Here is a 17513-nt window from a genome sequence, read left to right as displayed (position 1 = left end):
CTGGTGCTGGTCCTGTCTCTGGCTTCATTCTGGCTCACAGTATGGAACAGTAGCCCACAGAGCAGGGTCCCAGAAAATAGGAGCATGGAGTCACCCACCACCATTCTGGTTCAAGACCTGAGAGAGTGACAAAGACAAGACAAAGAACTGATCAAACCTAAGGTCCCAGGATACACTTTTATAGCAGCTTTGGGTTGAATAATGTATTATTCATTATTATAATGATCATGGTCAACTGCAAAAACAGCACAGGATAAAGACTACTCAGACCCACTGTACACAGACTGCACTGTGACAGATTATCAGCTCGAGGTGGCCTCAGCAGACTGACATAGGACAGAGTTGACTGTCTGTAACCCGATCCCCTTAACCCCTGTGTTTCCTCATGATTGTGAGTGTGAGTGTGAGCATGTGTGTGTGTGTGTGTGTGTGTGTGTGTGTGTGTGTGTGTGTGTGTGAGAGAGAGAGAGACAGAGAGAGAGAGAGAGAGAGAGAGAGAGAGAGAGAGAGTGCAGCAGTAAGGTATTCACTGGTTTCACACGACATAAACTGAACAGCACACAGGACTACTACACAGCGCACGGTGAAAAACATTTGGGAAAAATACGGATATTTTTTTCTCAAATTGAAAAACAGGTAAGAGTTACGCAATGCTAATTGAAGTAAACATTCTGTATCTGACTTAGAAGTATTGATTGAAAAGGAGCAACAAGTGAGCTGGCAAAGAACATATCTACAGTTATCTACAATCTACGTTGCCAACAGCATGATTGAGACCCGTACTATGGGTAGTTCAATGCGGTCATTCACGAACTGTGCTACCTTTAAATTCAAGTTGTGGTCGATTTAAACCAAGTCATCATTGGAAACGGAGTCCCCTAAAGTGGCTTTCTTCTCCTCATCTCTCCTCTCCTCAATTCATCAAAATATAGGATAAGTAGAAGCAATATGGCAGAGACCGACCCGGGGGATTTGCTTTCACCTGTGGTTCTTCGAGATCAATCCACTAAAGGTGAGGAATAAGGCTAGGAGCCTACAGTTCTGTCTAGTATATTACTTCCTTGGACAGTTCCAAATGAGTGAGCTATACAAGGTTTTTCAAGAGTCCCGATAATCACCCATGTAGCCTAGTTATAATGTAGTTATAATTTTCATAGTGGTCTAACATTAATTGCTGATTCAAATACTTGGGCAGCTTATAGCTAACAGTTTATAGCCAAATTGGTTAGGTGCGAAATATCTGAAGACTCTAAACGGCCCTAGAACAGGGCCCTTTTTGTAGTCCCGCGGATCAATTTCCCAAAAAAAACTTGTGTAGCCTCTACCCCATCCAATTTGCCCATCCCTGCCCTAGAATGTAGGAGAACGTGACGTCATGGGCTAAGACAAGTACAGTATTGGTTTTATAATTTAGGCTAAATCAAGCCAATACTAGTATCTGCTGTTCTCTTTCCTTTGACCATCTTTGGCTGATGGGTTGTGGGTCAACCCACAGAGATCTATGCACACACACACTTTTGGTTAAAAGACAGAGACAGACAAGTCAGCACTGCAGAATTGGTTAAGACAGTTGGGTTGGATGAGTTGCCAATGCCATAGCCTATTCACCAATGACATCAGGGGATGGCATTGCTTATTCATTCATTGAGAAAAGGCTAACTGGATATGAGGAGCGACAATAAAGGCGGTGAGTGAGACAGGTTTATGCGTTATGGTTGTGTTTTGACGTTGTGCAAAATAGCTCTGTAGCATTGATTAGGGTCCTTGATACAAAGGAAACGTTGCGTTGATATAGCAGGCAGCGTGTCCTACGAAGCCAAATTGTTCCCGATATAAGCAGCAACAATAAGTAGCAACACTTTCATCATAACATTGCCTGAAACGAGAATAGTTTGCAAGTTACAACTATGTTACTAACATATGAAATTGAGAACGATACTTTATATTGACATTTTGCGATATAATCCACAGGTAACTTTTAGTGCTGAGCGATTAACCGACATTTCGTTTTTTTGGGGCAGGGTTATTACACATCTAATTGACCGAGGTCGGTTCAATTACGGGTACTTCAATTCCATTTAGTGCCGTTATTTGTGAGCCTAAAGCGCCCTTTATCCAGAGAGAAATCAAATCATTCACGAGAGAATGGGACGCTGGGCTGAAGGGAGTTGAAGTTTTCATTAAGCAAATATTCAGCCTAGTTTAGCGCAGAAAAGTTGTAATTAACTACAATAACCATAATCCATTGCGCCTTTCCCGGCTCGGACATAGATGGATACACTTTTACTCTTACTAAATTAGGTAAGATAAAGACCGACCGCATAGACACACAGACAGCATGAGAGAGGAATGAACACAACACAAGGAAGAGAGAGATGGATAGAGACAGATCGTGAAAGTATGCCTTATCTATTTTGAAGAACTAGTAAAATGATTTAATCAGACAGCTCTGCAGGCTAGCCTAGCTAAATAGGATGACTTAAGACAGTACAGTCTTGGGATCAGAGAGAACGTTGTCTGGCTGTTTGGCTGCTACTTCCTGAGCAGAGATGAGATGATGACTTTTAAGGAATGAAAAATAATAAAGTCATCAAATAAAAGCTAAGTAATATACACAACTTAAATATTTCATTTCATAGTAATTTCCTATTTTTCTATTGACGTCTACCCAATGTGCAACTGAAAGAGACAACGGAATGTTTTCAATGTTTTGTCAATTTAATGAACGTTCACTATTTTGGGCTTCGGAAAAGCTCTACAATTATTACTTTTAATGCATTTAATGTTTAAAAAGAGAATAGAAACCGAAATTGAAAACCGTGTTTATTTTTAATAATCGAACCAAAACCGAACCAACCTCAGAAAAGCACTCATCACTAGTAACTGTAAATCAGTGATTGAATTACCGCTTTACGTGCACGTTCACGCCAACAATGAGCGTTCCTACATTATGCTCAGAGTTACCAAAGAGGGTTACAGTGGCGAGGGACTAACTCAGAAAGTCACATGTAAACTGCAGATATTTTTTTTGCTCTTCACAAATCAGCCTTCAGAAAGTATTCACACCCCTTTACTTTTTCCACGTTTTGTTGTGTTACAGCCTGAATTTAAAATTCATTCAATTTAGATTTTTTTGTCACTGGCCTACAGACAATACCCTATAATGTCAAAGTGGAATTATCTTTTTTCAAAATGTTTACAAATTAATTAAAAATGAAAAGCTGAAATGTCTTAAGTCAATAAGTATTCAACCCCTTTGTTATGGTAAGCCTAAATAAGTTCAGGAGTACACATTTTCTTAACAAGTCATGTAATAAGTTACATGGACTCACTCTGTGTGCAATAATAGAGTTTAACATTATTTTTTAATGACTAACTAATCTCTGTACCCAACACATACAATTACAGTGCATTCGGAAAGTATTCTGACCCCTTGACTTTTTCCACATTTTGATACGTTACAGCCTTATTCTGAAATGGCTTAAATTGTTTTTTTCCTCACCAATCTACACACAATACCCCATAATGACAAAGCAAAAACAGTTTTTTTGACATTTTTGCAAATGTATTGAAAATAAAAAACGGAAATATCACATTTACATAAGTATTCAGACCCTTTACTCAGTACTTTGTTGAAGCACCTTTGGCAGAGTCTCCTTGGGTATGACACTACAAGCTTGGCACATCTGTATTTGGGGAGTTTCTCCCATTCTTCTCTGCAGATCCTCTCAAACTCTGTCAGGTTGGATGGGGATCGTCGCTGCACAGATATTTTCAGGTCTCTCCAGAGATGTTCGATCGGTTCAAATCCGGGCTCTGGCTGGGCCACTCAAGGACATTCAGAGACTTGTCCCGAAGCCACTCCTGCGTTGTCTTGGCTGTGTGCTTAGGGTTGTTGTCCTGTTGGAAGGTGAACCTTTGCCCCAGTCTGAGCACCCTGGAGCAGGTTTTCATCAAGGATCTCTCTGTACTTGGCTCCGTTCATCTTTCCTTCGATCCTGACTAGTCTCCCAGTCCCTGCCACTTAAACACATCCCCACAGCATGATGCTGCCACCACCATGCTTCACTTTAGGAATGGTGCCAGGTTTCCTCCAGACGTGACACTTGGCATTCAGGCCAAAGAGTTCAATCTTGGTTTCATCAGACCAGAGAATCTTGTTTCTCATGGTCAGAGTGCTTTAGGTGCCTCTTGGCAAACTCCAAGCTGGCTGTCATGTGCCTTTTACTGAGGAGTGGCTTCCGTCTGGCCACTATACCGTAAAGGCCTGATTGGTGGAGTGCTGCATAGATGGTTGTCCTTCTGGAAGGTTCTCCCATCTCCACAGAGGAACTCTAGAGCTCGGGTTCTTGGTCACCTCCCTGACCAAGGACCTTCTCCCCCAATTGCTCAGTTTGGCCGGACGACCAGCTCTAGGAAGAGTCTTGGTGGTTCCAAACTTCTTCCATTTAAGAATGATGGAGGCCACTGTGTTCTTGGGGACCTTCAATGCTGCAGAAATGTTTTGGTACCTTTCTCCAGATCTGTGCTTCGACACAATCCTGTCTTTGAACTTTACGGACAATTCCTTCAACATCATGGCTTGGTTTTTGCTCTGACTTGCACTGTCAACTGTGGGACCTTATATAGACAGGTGTGTGCCTTTCCAAATCATGTCCAATCAATTTAATTTACCAAAGGTGGACTCCAATCAAGTTGTAGAAACATCTCAAGGATGATCAATGGAAACAGGATGCACCTGAGCTCAATTTAGAGTCTCATAGCAAAGGGTCTGAATACTTATGTAAATAAGGTATTTCTGTTTTTATTTTTAATACATTTGCTAACATTTCTAAAACCCTTTTTTTGCTTTGTCGTTATGGGGTATTGTGTGTAGATTGATGAGGAACATTTTTTATTTAATCCATTTTAGAATAATGCTGTAACTTAACAAAATGTGGAAAAAGTCAAGGGTTATGAATACTTTCTGAATGCACTGTATCTGTAAGGTCCCTCAGTCAAGCAGTGAATGTCAAACACAGATTCAACCACAAAGACCAAGGAACTTTTCAAATGCCTCCAATATTGGTAGATGGGTAAAAATAAAAAGCAGAGATTGAATATCCCTTTGAGCGTGGTGACGTTATTAATTACACTTTGGATGGTGTATCAATTCACCCAGTCACTACAAAAATACAGGCATCCTTCCTAACTCAATTGCCAGCGAGAAAGGAAACCAATGGTGAGGCCAATGGTGAATTTAAAACAGTTACAGAGTTTATTGGCTGTGATAGGAGAAAACAGGATGGTTCAACAACATTGTAGTTACTCCACAATGCTAAACTAATTAACAGAGTGAAAAGAAAGAAGCCTGTACAGAATACAAATATTCAAAAGCATGCATCCTGTTTGCAACAAGGCACTAAAGGAATACTGCAAAGAATGTGGCAAAGCAATTAACTTTTTGTCCTGAATACAAAGTGTTATGTTTGGGGCAAATCCAATACAACACATTACTGAGTACCACTCTCCATATTTTCAAGCATAGTGGTGGGTGGCTGCATCATGTTATGGGTATGCTTGTAATCGTTAAGGACTGGGGAGTTTTTCAGGATAAAAAATAAATGGAATGGAGCTAAGCACAGGCAAAATCCTAGAGTAAAACGTGGTTCGGTCTGCTTTCCACCAGACACTGGGAGATGAATTCACCTTTCAGCAGGACAATAACCTAAAACACAATGCCAAATCTACACTGGAATTGCTTGCCAAGAAAACAGTGAATGTTCCTGAGTGGCCGAGTTACAGTTTTGACTTCAATCTACTTGAAAATCAATGGAAAGACCTGAAAATGGTTGTCTAGCAATGATCAACAACCAATTTGACAGAGCTTGAAGAATTTAGAAAATTATAATGGGCAAATGTTGCACAATCCAGTTGTGGAAAGCTCTTAAAGACTTGTATTACTGCCAAAGGTGCTTCTACAAAGTATAGACTCAGAGGTGTGCATACTTATGTAAATGAGATATTTCTGTATTTTATTTGCAATACATTTGCTAAAATGTCTAAAAACATGTTTTCACTTTGTCATTATGGGGTATTGTGTGTAGATCGTTGATTAAAAAAAGCATTTATTTAATCAATTTTTGAATAAGGTAAAAAAAATATATATATTTCATCCATTTTGAATTCAGGCTGTAACACAACAAAATTAGGAATAAGTCAAGGGATATAAATACTTTCTGAAGGCACTGTATATGTCCAACTTGTACAATATATTAACCTTATACCATAGCTTACTAATAACATTTGCATTATTAACTATGTATTAATTCTCTTTCCAATCCAAGGGGGAAATTGTGGTGTAGAATTTTCAGACGTGGGTCCGGGGGTTGTCCCCAAATTTTATTTGGACATTTTAAAACGCATTTCCTGCAATTCTACACAGTTTTACATGACTTATCATGCCTCTCTTGAGGGGTATATGGAGGGGTATTTTTTTAAACACAGTATAAGTGGAAGGATAAGTGGAAAGTCATCACCATCATTAATGAAGATATTTCAAGACAAATATTAAGAAGACAAAATATGAAGACTGAGTTGTATTATAATGATGCAGACATGCATATTTATTTATATTAAGAAGACACAGATGAAGACTGAGTTTTATAATAATGATGCACATAAATATTTACATATACAAATGTTCCTGCAATTCTACAGTTTGACATGACTTTATGGTCTCTCTTGAGGGGTATTTTTGAAACCACTATAAGTGGAAGGATAAGTCACCATCAGTAATGAAATTATTTCAAGGCAAATATTAAGAAGACACAAAAGAGGAAGACTGAGTATAATGATGCACATTCATATTTACATAGGATATCATCTACTAAGTTGATCATACATTTACTATTCAGTTTTGTAGTTTTCCTAGTTTACAGGTGGAATACATACAGGGCTGAGCTAAAAGATACCTTCCAGTATATTTAGTCCTGACAGTCAGTCTAACAAACAGCTGTCAGGGGAGAGTCTATATTGAAAAAGTAAATTAGGAGGTTGCTGACAGAGACTGGACTTTTCTAGGAGGCAGACAGTAGCTGGACTCTGAAGATGGCTGCCAGTAGCTGGACTGGACTAAACTTGGAACGCAGGCAGTGACTGGGCTCTGAAGGTGGCTGACAGAGACTGGACTTAACCTTTCTAGGAGGCAGACAGTGGCTGGGCTCTGAAGGTGGTTGACAGACTGGAATTTGAAAGTCTGGACTAAACTTGGAAGAAGGCAGACATTGGCTGGGCTCTGAAGGTGGCTGACCAGACTGGACTGGAATTTGATGGAGACTAGACTGGACTTTGATGGAGGCAGACAGTAGCTGGGCTCTGGAGGTGGCTTACAGAGACTGGATGCACATCAATGAATGAAGAGTGTGCACTGCTGCATATGGCTGCTGAGAGATTCTGATCCCTTTCAGTCAACTTCGGTACAACATACTATGCGGAGTCGCATTCTCGCGACTTCGGTTGAAGGATCTACAATCACGCCTGACAAGGCCAATGAAATCCGCGCCTCGCTGGAAGCCCCGCCTTCCACAGGTGATAAGCGGGAGACTCAGATTCATTCCTTCAATTACAGTGGGGGAAAAAAGTATTTAGTCAGCCACCAATTGTGCAAGTTCTCCCACTTAAAAAGATGAGAGAGGCCTGTAATTTTCATCATAGGTACACGTCAACTATGACAGACAAAATTAGAAAAGAAAATCCAGAAAATCACATTGTAGGATTTTTAATGAATTTATTTGCAAATTATGGTGGAAAATAAGTATTTGGTCAATAACAAAAGTTTCTCAATACTTTGTTATATACCTTTTGTTGGCAATGACACAGGTCAAATGTTTTCTGTAAGTCTTCACAAGGTTTTCACACACTGTTGCTGGTATTTTGGCCCATTCCTCCATGCAGATCTCCTCTAGAGCAGTGATGTTTTGGGGCTGTCGCTGGGCAACACGGACTTTCAACTCCCTCCAAAGATTTTCTATGGGGTTGAGATCTGGAGACTGGCTAGGCCACTCCAGGACCTTGAAATGCTTCTTACGAAGCCACTCCTTCGTTGCCCGGGCGGTGTGTTTGGGATCATTGTCATGCTGAAAGACCCAGCCACGTTTCATCTTCAATGCCCTTGCTGATGGAAGGAGGTTTTCACTCAAAATCTCACGATACATGGCCCCATTCATTCTTTCCTTTACACGGATCAGTCGTCCTGGTCCCTTTGCAGAAAAAACAGCCCCAAAGCATGATGTTTCCACCCCCATGCTTCACAGTAGGTATGGTGTTCTTTGGATGCAACTCAGCATTATTTGTCCTCCAAACACGACGAGTTGAGTTTTTACCAAAAAGTTCTATTTTGGTTTCTTCTGACCACATGACATTCTCCCAATCCTCTTCTGGATCATCCAAATGCACTCTAGCAAACTTCAGACGGGCCTGGACATGTACTGGCTTAAGCAGGGGGACACGTCTTGCACGGCAGGATTTGAGTCCCTGGCGTCGTAGTGTGTTACTGATGGTAGGCTTTGTTACTTTGGTCCCAGCTCTCTGCAGGTCATTCACTAGGTCCCACCGTGTGGTTCTGGGATTTTTGCTCACCGTTCTTGTGATCATTTTGACCCCACGGGGTGAGATCTTGCGTGGAGCCCCAGATCGAGGGAGATTATCAGTGGTCTTGTATGTCTTCCATTTCCTAATAATTGCTCCCACAGTTGATTTATTCAAACCAAGCTGCTTACCTATTGCAGATTCAGTCTTCCCAGCCTGGTGCAGGTCTACAATTTTCTTTGACAGCTCTTTGGTCTTGGCCATAGTGGAGTTTGGAGTGTGACTGTTTGAGGTTGTGGACAGGTGTCTTTTATACTGATAACAAGTTCAAACAGGTGCCATTAATACAGGTAACGAGTGGAGGACAGAGGAGCCTCTTAAAGAAGAAGTTACAGGTCTGTGAGAGCCAGAAATCTTGCTTGTTTGTAGGTGACCAAATACTTATTTTCCACCATAATTTGCAAATAAATTCATTAAAAATCCTACAATGTGATTTTCAGGATTTTTTTTCCTCAATTTGTCTGTCATAGTTGACGTGTACCTATGATGAAAATTACAGGCCTCTCTCATCTTTTTAAGTGGGAGAACTTGCACAATTGGTGGCTGACTAAATACTTTTTTCCCCCACTGTATTCCGCTCTTCACCTCAGTGTGAACAGGAACGATTCACGCTACTAAAACAAACAATTGGAAAACGAGACTGTCTTACATTGCACCAACTAAACTGTCCCATAGTGGTAGAGCGTGCTCACCCCCTGGATGTTGTGTGCTGAAGGTTGTACTTGTTCTCATAAGTTTTCTAATCACAAACAATTAGTTATTCTTCAATTTGCTGGTGCAATGAGTAAGATGGCTAAGAAAACGACAGAGATGACGATGGCTAAACTGGGTTCAGGGTTGAGATTATGCCCCCAGTCATGCGGTTATAGCATTTCTCTGAAAGATACTCACAATCTATGTGTAGTTTGTCTCGGCTTGGACCACGCTCAGGCGGCCCTCGCTCGAATCAGTCCATGTGCGCATTGCCACGTATTGTGTACAAACTCCCTGGAAAGATGTGTAGCATTCTTGAGGAAGCTTGAGATTACCAATGGCGACTTTGGGTGGTCGAAGCAAATGTCTTGTCTTCCTGGGCATGGGGTATGCGGTGGCTGCCCAAGCCAACCCAGCTCCTGTGCACTCTGTCGCCAGTTACGGGAGGCTACTCGAGGAGAGACGGCGGCCAGGTTCGGTGGGTACCCCCTGCCTCTTCTGTCTGCCTCGGTCAAGCACCGCTTGCCTCTCTTCTCATACTTGTTGATGAAGGATCACCTCTGTGATCGGGTCCTATGTGGATTTTCGAGACCGGGCTAGCTAAACGAGCGCTGCATAGCGTGCTAGCCAGGTTGGCTAACTCGCCGAGGTGAGCTATCTACTACTAACTATTCCTGCCTCCTCATTCTAGACTTACGTGGCCTCAGCTAGCACCTCAAGAGTCTACAAACTCAGAATCCTCACGAGCCACCGCCTATTACAGCGATTGGCTGGTGGTGGCGGACTCGAGGGGGCAAGCAGTGTTACACACATCCATGCTACTGTCCCGTATTCAGTCTCTAGGCTTAATAAGAAACCTGAAGAAGAGCTGTCTGTCTCTCAGCGCATTTCGTTTCTGGGTTTCGAGCTAGACGTACTTGCATATCACGCTTTTCTATCCCTATGGAGGGTGTCCGGGTTACGGCTCTGCTCAGACAGATTTCGTCTGGGTTTTCGCTAGAGCCTATTCCTACTGGGGCTTCTGGGATGGAAGTCGTTGTTGATACGGCCCTTCCAGCGCTAGCTACTCAACTGGGTGCATCTCGCAGCCTAAGCCAGTCGTTTCGGGTGTCCCTGTCAGGCCTACCGGCCAGGGCCCAGTGGTGGGGCCATCTGCTATTGTCAGGGGGCTCCATGGGCTGAATTGTGTCTCGCAAGGTGATCACGACAGACACATCTGTAGTGGTGTGGAAATTATCCAACCATTATGTAGAAATTATGTTGAATATAATAATAAACTAAATTTATCAATCTGACTCCATTATTATGTGAATAAATGCAACAGGCCCTGTACGTCTCTGGAGGAATCTAGTCAGGGTACAGCCTTACATCACCTCTCACTATGACTATTGAATGTGTCTAACTTGCACCATTATACAATTATTAAGAGACTACATACAAATAGCTAATCCTGGCAACCAATGTTCTATCATTAATTTATTGAGGCACGCAGATCAGAGATGTCAAGGTGGAACCCAAGCATGTGCTATGCATAGTGTATATAACAACTAGCAATAGACCTACTAAATTATAAACGTATAGTCAAATAATTACTCTGTAAAACAAGGAATGGATTTATTCAATTCAACTAATGGAATTTATTAGTCACGAAATAATTAACACTCAAATAATTACAGTGTACATGAAATACATGATCTATTACAGACTACTTAGAGTAAATGACTACCATCAATAGGCTAAGACTTAACGTGGTTACATGTGTCTTCAGTTCAGAATAATCTCTTAGAGAAAAAACAGGAGCTTGGTAGCAAGTTCTCAAAGTATGAACAAATTCACTGCCCTTTTAACCAAATTCAAGCAGAAACTCACCCCCAACCTGAATTAACATTTCTTTGCATTTCTTTGCTAGTGAAAACAAAAGACAGGAAAGCACACACAGATTCTAATCAACTCAATTTAAATGATAGGAGCGCACCCCTGTGTTACTCCTCTTTGAACTATCCACAGTCTGACGAACAGAATAACACATTTTCCCTGTAACAATAAATCCATAGCACTTACAGTGCAATAAAACATATCAAAATTCATAGCTCTTTATGAACTTTTGAAACAATCCAAACATGAAAATGTAATTCACACAGTAACATTCATTTAATCGATTTCACGTTTTCATCTGTTTTCACGCCTCCAACGGTGTCTCTGCTCCCAGGGTTCTGTAGGAACGTCCCTCCCCGGAGAAAGACACAGATAAGGTGTGTTTGACCCTTGTGATAGCCCACAAATGGTCAGACATCCAAAAAAATGTCATAAATCATGATTGAGTCATTACGCTGTGCTCCCACACCAGCAAGTCGTGAGTATCATCTTCTCTTATTCTTCCAATACACATCCCCCCCGAGGCTGGGGTGCGCTGTACGAAGGCAACTCGATTCAGGGAGGTATGAACACTGGTGCGGAGTGCACTGCATCTCAATTAGTTGCACCCCTTCTCAAAAAACCAACACTCGATCCCTCTGATGTCAACAACTACAGACCAGTATCCCTTCTTTGTTTTCTCTCCAAAACTATTGAGTGTGCCGTCTTTAGCCAACTCTCTTGCTATCTCTCTCAGAATGACCTTCTTGATCCAAACCAGTCAGGTTTCAAGACTGGTCATTCAACTGAGACTGCTCTTCTCTGTGTCACTGCTGTGTCACTGCTAAAGCTAACTCTCTCTCCTCTGCTCTTGTCCTTCTAGACCTGTCTGCTGCATTTGATACTGTGAACCATCAGATCCTCCTCTCCACCCTCTCCGAGCTGGGCATCTCCGGCGCGGCTCACTCTTGGATTGCGTCCTACCTGACCGGTCGCTCCTACCAAGTGGCGTGGCGAGAAGCTGTCTCCGCACCACGTGCTCTCACCACTGGTGTCCCCCAGGGCTCAGTTCTAGGCCCTCTCCTATTCTCGCTATACACCAAGTCACTTGGCTCTGTCATATCCTCACATGGCCTCTCCTATCATTGCTACGCTGACGACACACAACTAATCTTCTCCTTTCCCCCTTCTGATAACCAGGTGGCGAATCGCATCTCTGTATGTCTGGCAGATATATCAGTATGGATGACGGATCACCACCTCAAGCTGAACCTTGGCAAGACGGAGCTGCTCGTCCTCCCGGGGAAGGACTGCCTGTTCCATGATCTCGCCATCACGGTTGACAACTCCGTTGTGTCCTCCTCCCAGAGTGCGAAGAGCCTTGGCGTGACCCTGGACAACACCCTGTCGTTCTCCGCTAACATCAAGGCGGTGACCCGATCCTGTAGGTTCATGCTCTACAACATTCGGAGAGTACGACCCTGCCTTACACAGGAAGCGGCACAGGTCCTAATCCAGGCACTTGTCATCTCCCGTCTGGATTACTGCAACTCGCTGTTGGCTGGGCTCCCTGCCTGTGCCATTAAACCCCTACAAGTCATCCAGAATGCCGCAGCCCGTCTGGTGTTCAACCTTCCCAAGTTCTCTCACGTCACCCGGCTCCTCCGCACACTCCACTGGCTTCCAGTTGAAGCTCGCATCTGCTACAAGACCATGGTGCTTGCCTACGGAGCTGTGAGGGGAACGGCACTTCCGTACCTTCAGGCTCTGATCAGTCCCTACACCCAAACGAGGGCACTGCGTTCATCCACCTCTGGCCTGCTGGCTCCCCTACCTCTGCGGAAGCATAGTTCCCGCTCAGCCCAGTCAAAACTGTTCGCTGCCCTGGCACCCCAATGGTGGAACAAGCTCCCTCACGACGCCAGGACAGCGGAGTCACTCACCACCTTCCGGAGACATTTGAAACCCCACCTCTTTAAGGAATACCTGGGATAGGATCAAGTAATCCTAAAACTTTCGTTTCTTTACAACAAGAAATCACACATCGATAATCTACCTTAACCTAATCTTACTTTCTGATTCGGAACTTTGTGTTTGCGATGTGCTTGTTGCTCAGTGGAGTCAAGCTGCGAAAAGAGGTAGAAGGGGTTTTTGCAAAAGCTAGTCTTTCAAGGAGGGGAGAGGAAGGGGCACCCCACCAGAGGGGCGCATTCCATTCCAGAAGATACATGTGTATCTGAAGTGGAATGAGGCCGGCCTGACTGTGGCAAGTGCTGGCTTGGCTAAGGCTGCTGAGCAGCATACTGAAATTAGTGGGAGAGGGGCGTATAGACAGTGCGGCTGTCGACAGTGCAGCTGAGCGGAGGAGGTGCAGTGCATCCAAAAGATTTTTATTGATTTTAAATTGACCTGTTCTGAATATTGGGTGGGGCATATCCACCCTGCCAATTTCGCCTATGTTCCAATCACAAGCATAATTGACTTTACTTTTCTATGAACTTCGATACCTTTTCTAAAAGTTATTTATTGCCCACCTTCCCTACAGCATCCCATGCTCCATCCATGACAGTGTGGGGGTCCAGAGTGAAGCGCTACATGGGGCCTAACGTCTACACGGCTCCCCCAGATGGTGGCTGGGGCTGGGTGGTGGCGGTCTCCTTCTTCCTGGTGGAAATGTTCACCTACGGAGTCATCAAGAGCTTGGGCATCTTCCTCCAGGACCTGATGGGGGAGTTCGGGGAGAGCAACAGCCGAGTCTCTTGGATCATCTCCATCTGTGTCTTCGTCATGGCCTTCACTGGTGAGACTAGGGGCAGCATCAAGGTCTAGTGCTGTGGTGTTTTTGTAGAGCTGCAGGGTGTGCAGACTTTTGTTACTGGCCCAGCATCGATTCAAATAATCAGATTTGTGATCAGCTGAATCAGTGCTGGGCTAGAACGAAAGGCTCAGGAGCTCAAAATAAATGCTTTTAAAGGTGACAACACTTTGATATCACTCTCAGCTACAAAAGGTCAGATGCGCTATAGTGTGCTAACCAGAGGTACCTATCCCCTCTCAGCTCCTCTCGCTTCTGTGATGACCAACCGGTTTGGGTTCCAGACAGTTGTTATGATTGGTGGACTCCTCGTCTCCATAGGAACCATCGCCAGTGGCTTCACCAAATCCATCAACGAGATGTACATCACCATTGGACTTGTTGCAGGTATTAGAAACAAACACACACACACACGATTGACCATCACTCTCACAGTGCCACCAGTGTTGTCACCAGTGTGTGTGCGTGTGTCCTCTCCCCTCCACAGGTCTGGGATACTGTCTGACCTTCCTGCCCACCATCACCCTCCTGTCCCAGTACTTCTCCCACCGACGCTCCCTGGTCACAGCTGTCGCCTCCACAGGAGAGTCCTTCTCTGTGTTCGCCCTCGCCCCAGGTAAAAGGTCACAAGGGGACTAGAACACTCTGCTTACTAGCTAGCAAAGTTTATCTTTAAAAAAACTGCTAATGTTTCAGTTTAGCAACCTTCCCATTATCTTAATCTTACTTCTCTCAATTGCTTTTTCTTTTCACATTAACCTGCATTTAATTTTAGGTTGGATTGCAAACCCTGACCACTATAGTCTTGTATTTCAAATGCTCTCCTCTCTGTTCTCCTCTCTGCTCCTCAGCCTTCTCTGCTCTGAGGGACCGTATCGGCTGGCGTTACACCCTGGTGGTGATTGGAGCTCTACAAGGCATCATCATCATCTGTGGAGTTCTGCTAAGACCCATCATCATCAGACCTGGACCAGCCACGGAGACAGAAACAGATGGACTGGCTGACAAAGAGCTGAAGGCTCTGGATACTCTGAACACACAGGAGTACTACAGTAAGGACAGGTTGTACACTAAGGTCAGTTCATATGCTAAGGATGGGTCTTACACACCGCAGAGGGATAACAAGCTGGCTCATTGTTACTCCCTGAGCTCTGGAGAGTCTGAGGACCAGGTCCTGGAGGACGGCAGTAAGGCAGGGGAGGAGTTGAAGGGGAACGAGGGGAAAGAGGAGGAGGAGGAGGAGGAGGCGTCTTCACAGCGGTGCTTAGGAAGCAAGGAGAAGGAGATGAAGAAGGACGAGGAGACGGAGGAGAAGGATGAGGAACAGACACAGACAGTATCCCCCCAGAAACTCCTTGACTTCTCCATGCTGAGAGAAGGCAGCTTCATCTGCTACGCTCTCTTCGGCCTTTTTGCCACATTGGGTTTCTTTGCCCCTCAGCTCTACATCATCGAGCTGAGTGTGAACCGTGGCGTGAAGCGTGACCGCGCCGCCTACATGCTCTCCGCCATGGCCTTTACCGAGATCTTCGGCCGCCTCTCCATTGGTTGGGTGCTAGGCAGGAAGCTGTTCAGAGGCAAGAAGCCCCTGGTGCTGCTGGGATGTGTAGTTCTGCTGTGCCTGGTACTGGTGGCCTTTACCCTGGTGTGGGAGTTCTGGGGCCTGGTGGTGTGTTGTGGGTTCTATGGGTTTTTTATAGGCACCGTGTCGTCGACACATATACCCATGCTGGCAGAGGAGGATGTGGTGGGCATAGAGAGGATGCCGTCGGCCGTGGGGGTCTATGTGTTTATACAGAGCTTCGCTGGGCTGGCGGGACCACCTCTGGGAGGTAAGAGATGCATACAGATCACATCTTTTTCACAGCCCTCTGTCTCTTTTGCTCTCTCTCTCTGATATGTCCCACCATTATCATCAAAGGAAAATAACACAAACTTGCTTCATTTGTGCATCATTTTAATAAATGAGTTTGTTTAACTTATAGAATTTTCTATTGTGTTCTCTCAGGTGTTCTTGTGGACCTGACTCAGAACTACGGCTCAGCGTTCTACTCCTGTGCAGTGGGTATGGGTCTGGGGGCTGTGTTCCTGGGTCTGGTACGACCAGCCAAGAGAGGCCTGCCCTGCTGCAGCACAACCAGGCCTCAGAGCATTTCGTATTATTCTGTATGTAAATCAGAGACAATCCATTTACTATGATATGTTACATTTTGAATGGTATGTATTAATTTGTGGGTGTCCATCACCCATTTCATATAATATGTTACGAATTACAATTTGTATTATTATGTTACGAATTAGCAAAACGTACAATATGCTACAAAATTGCAAAATGTACAATATGTTATGAATTTGCTAAACGTATGATATGTTACGAATTCTAGCTAGTTGGCCAGGTGGCTATCGTTAGCTAGCTCGCTAACGTTAGCTAGGCTAGGGGTTAAGGTTAAGGTTAAGTTTAGGAGTTAGGTTAAAGGGTTAAGGTTAGGGTTAGCTAAAAGGGTTAAGGTTAGGTGAAGGGTTATCTAAATGGGTTAGGGTTTTTACTTACAGAATAATATGAAGTGCTCTGAGACCAGGTTGTGCAGCAGGAGGGGGGCTCAGAACCTCCCAGAACCCCTGCAGGTGGGGCCGGGAAACCCTGTACCTCAGCGAGAGGGGAAGGAGGCCCAGGACAGAGTCAGTCCTCAGGACTTCCTAGAAGTTGACCTTGATTTGGATGAGAAAACATTACAGAAAAAGGCCAACCGATGACAATCTCTACTTGAAAAGACATCACACAGGTCAGAAGGAAAACCCATAAGAGTCTGAACTGAAGTCTCGGTTAAACTAGTGCTGATTGGGGTAAATCAGAGTCTGAACTGAAGTCTTGGTTAAACTAGTGCTGATTGAGATAAATCAGACAGTCTGAACTGAAGTCTCGATTAAACTAGTGGTGATAGAGATAAATCAGACAGTCTGAACTGAAGTCTCGATTAAACTAGTGGTGATAGAGATAGATCAGACAAATGTGTGAATAAAGATCTAGACTGCACACGGATGGATAAGGACTATCTACCCTGTGATTTCAGATCTGGTTTCGGGAGTCTGAAGAGGTTTCATACCTCCAGTGACTCACACTGAACAAAGGAAAGGGCGAACTGAACATCCTGGATGTAAGGGGTGAAATGAACACTGCAAGATTAGTTGTAAACTGGGACAACAATGTTATTAAAGCTTCCATGAACATGAAAACACTGTTTTGGCTCATGGTATTGTAAGAGAGGATACAAAGAATATGTAGAGGCCCGTTTTTAGATTTATGAAGTCAGCTGTGAAGAACAACACATCATGACACTGTTGTATTCAATTACTTTTTAATCTTCACGTTACATTTTTTAGACAATGCAATCACTTGTGAGAATCCTAAGATATTTTGGTACTAATAAAAAGAAATATCACAATAATGTGTAAAGTCATTAAAGTGCTTTGAATAGAAATGTCCATTCTAGGATCTTCATCTCATCCTAGTGTATATTCATAA

General features: G+C 43.8%; 1 protein-coding gene across 5 annotated transcripts; it reads left to right on the top strand.

The window, feature by feature from the left end:
• The first annotated feature begins 536 nt into the window (after positions 1–536).
• Positions 537–17422, top strand: LOC121577390 (monocarboxylate transporter 7). 5 transcript variants are annotated; one of them, XM_041891154.2, is made up of 9 exons: positions 537–636; positions 933–1012; positions 13721–13975; positions 14234–14377; positions 14478–14606; positions 14842–15822; positions 15999–16156; positions 16544–16773; positions 17062–17421. In XM_041891154.2, exons 2-8 carry the CDS (start codon positions 949–951, stop codon positions 16742–16744), a joined length of 1932 nt encoding a protein of 643 aa, XP_041747088.1. In that variant the 5' UTR covers positions 537–636; positions 933–948; the 3' UTR covers positions 16745–16773; positions 17062–17421. The 5 variants fall into 5 exon arrangements, with proteins under 5 accessions (XP_041747088.1, XP_041747105.1, XP_041747085.1 ...); XM_041891171.2 differs by lacking the exon at positions 16544–16773 and having other exon boundaries at positions 17062–17422; XM_041891151.2 differs by having other exon boundaries at positions 16544–17420.
• The last annotated feature ends 91 nt before the right edge of the window (positions 17423–17513 follow it).

The sequence above is a fragment of the Coregonus clupeaformis genome, chromosome 1 (assembly GCF_020615455.1).
Source record: "Coregonus clupeaformis isolate EN_2021a chromosome 1, ASM2061545v1, whole genome shotgun sequence".
Taxonomy (NCBI): domain Eukaryota; kingdom Metazoa; phylum Chordata; class Actinopteri; order Salmoniformes; family Salmonidae; genus Coregonus; species Coregonus clupeaformis.
Note: the sequence above shows the minus strand (reverse complement) of the source record. Positions and strands in the feature narration are given on the sequence as shown.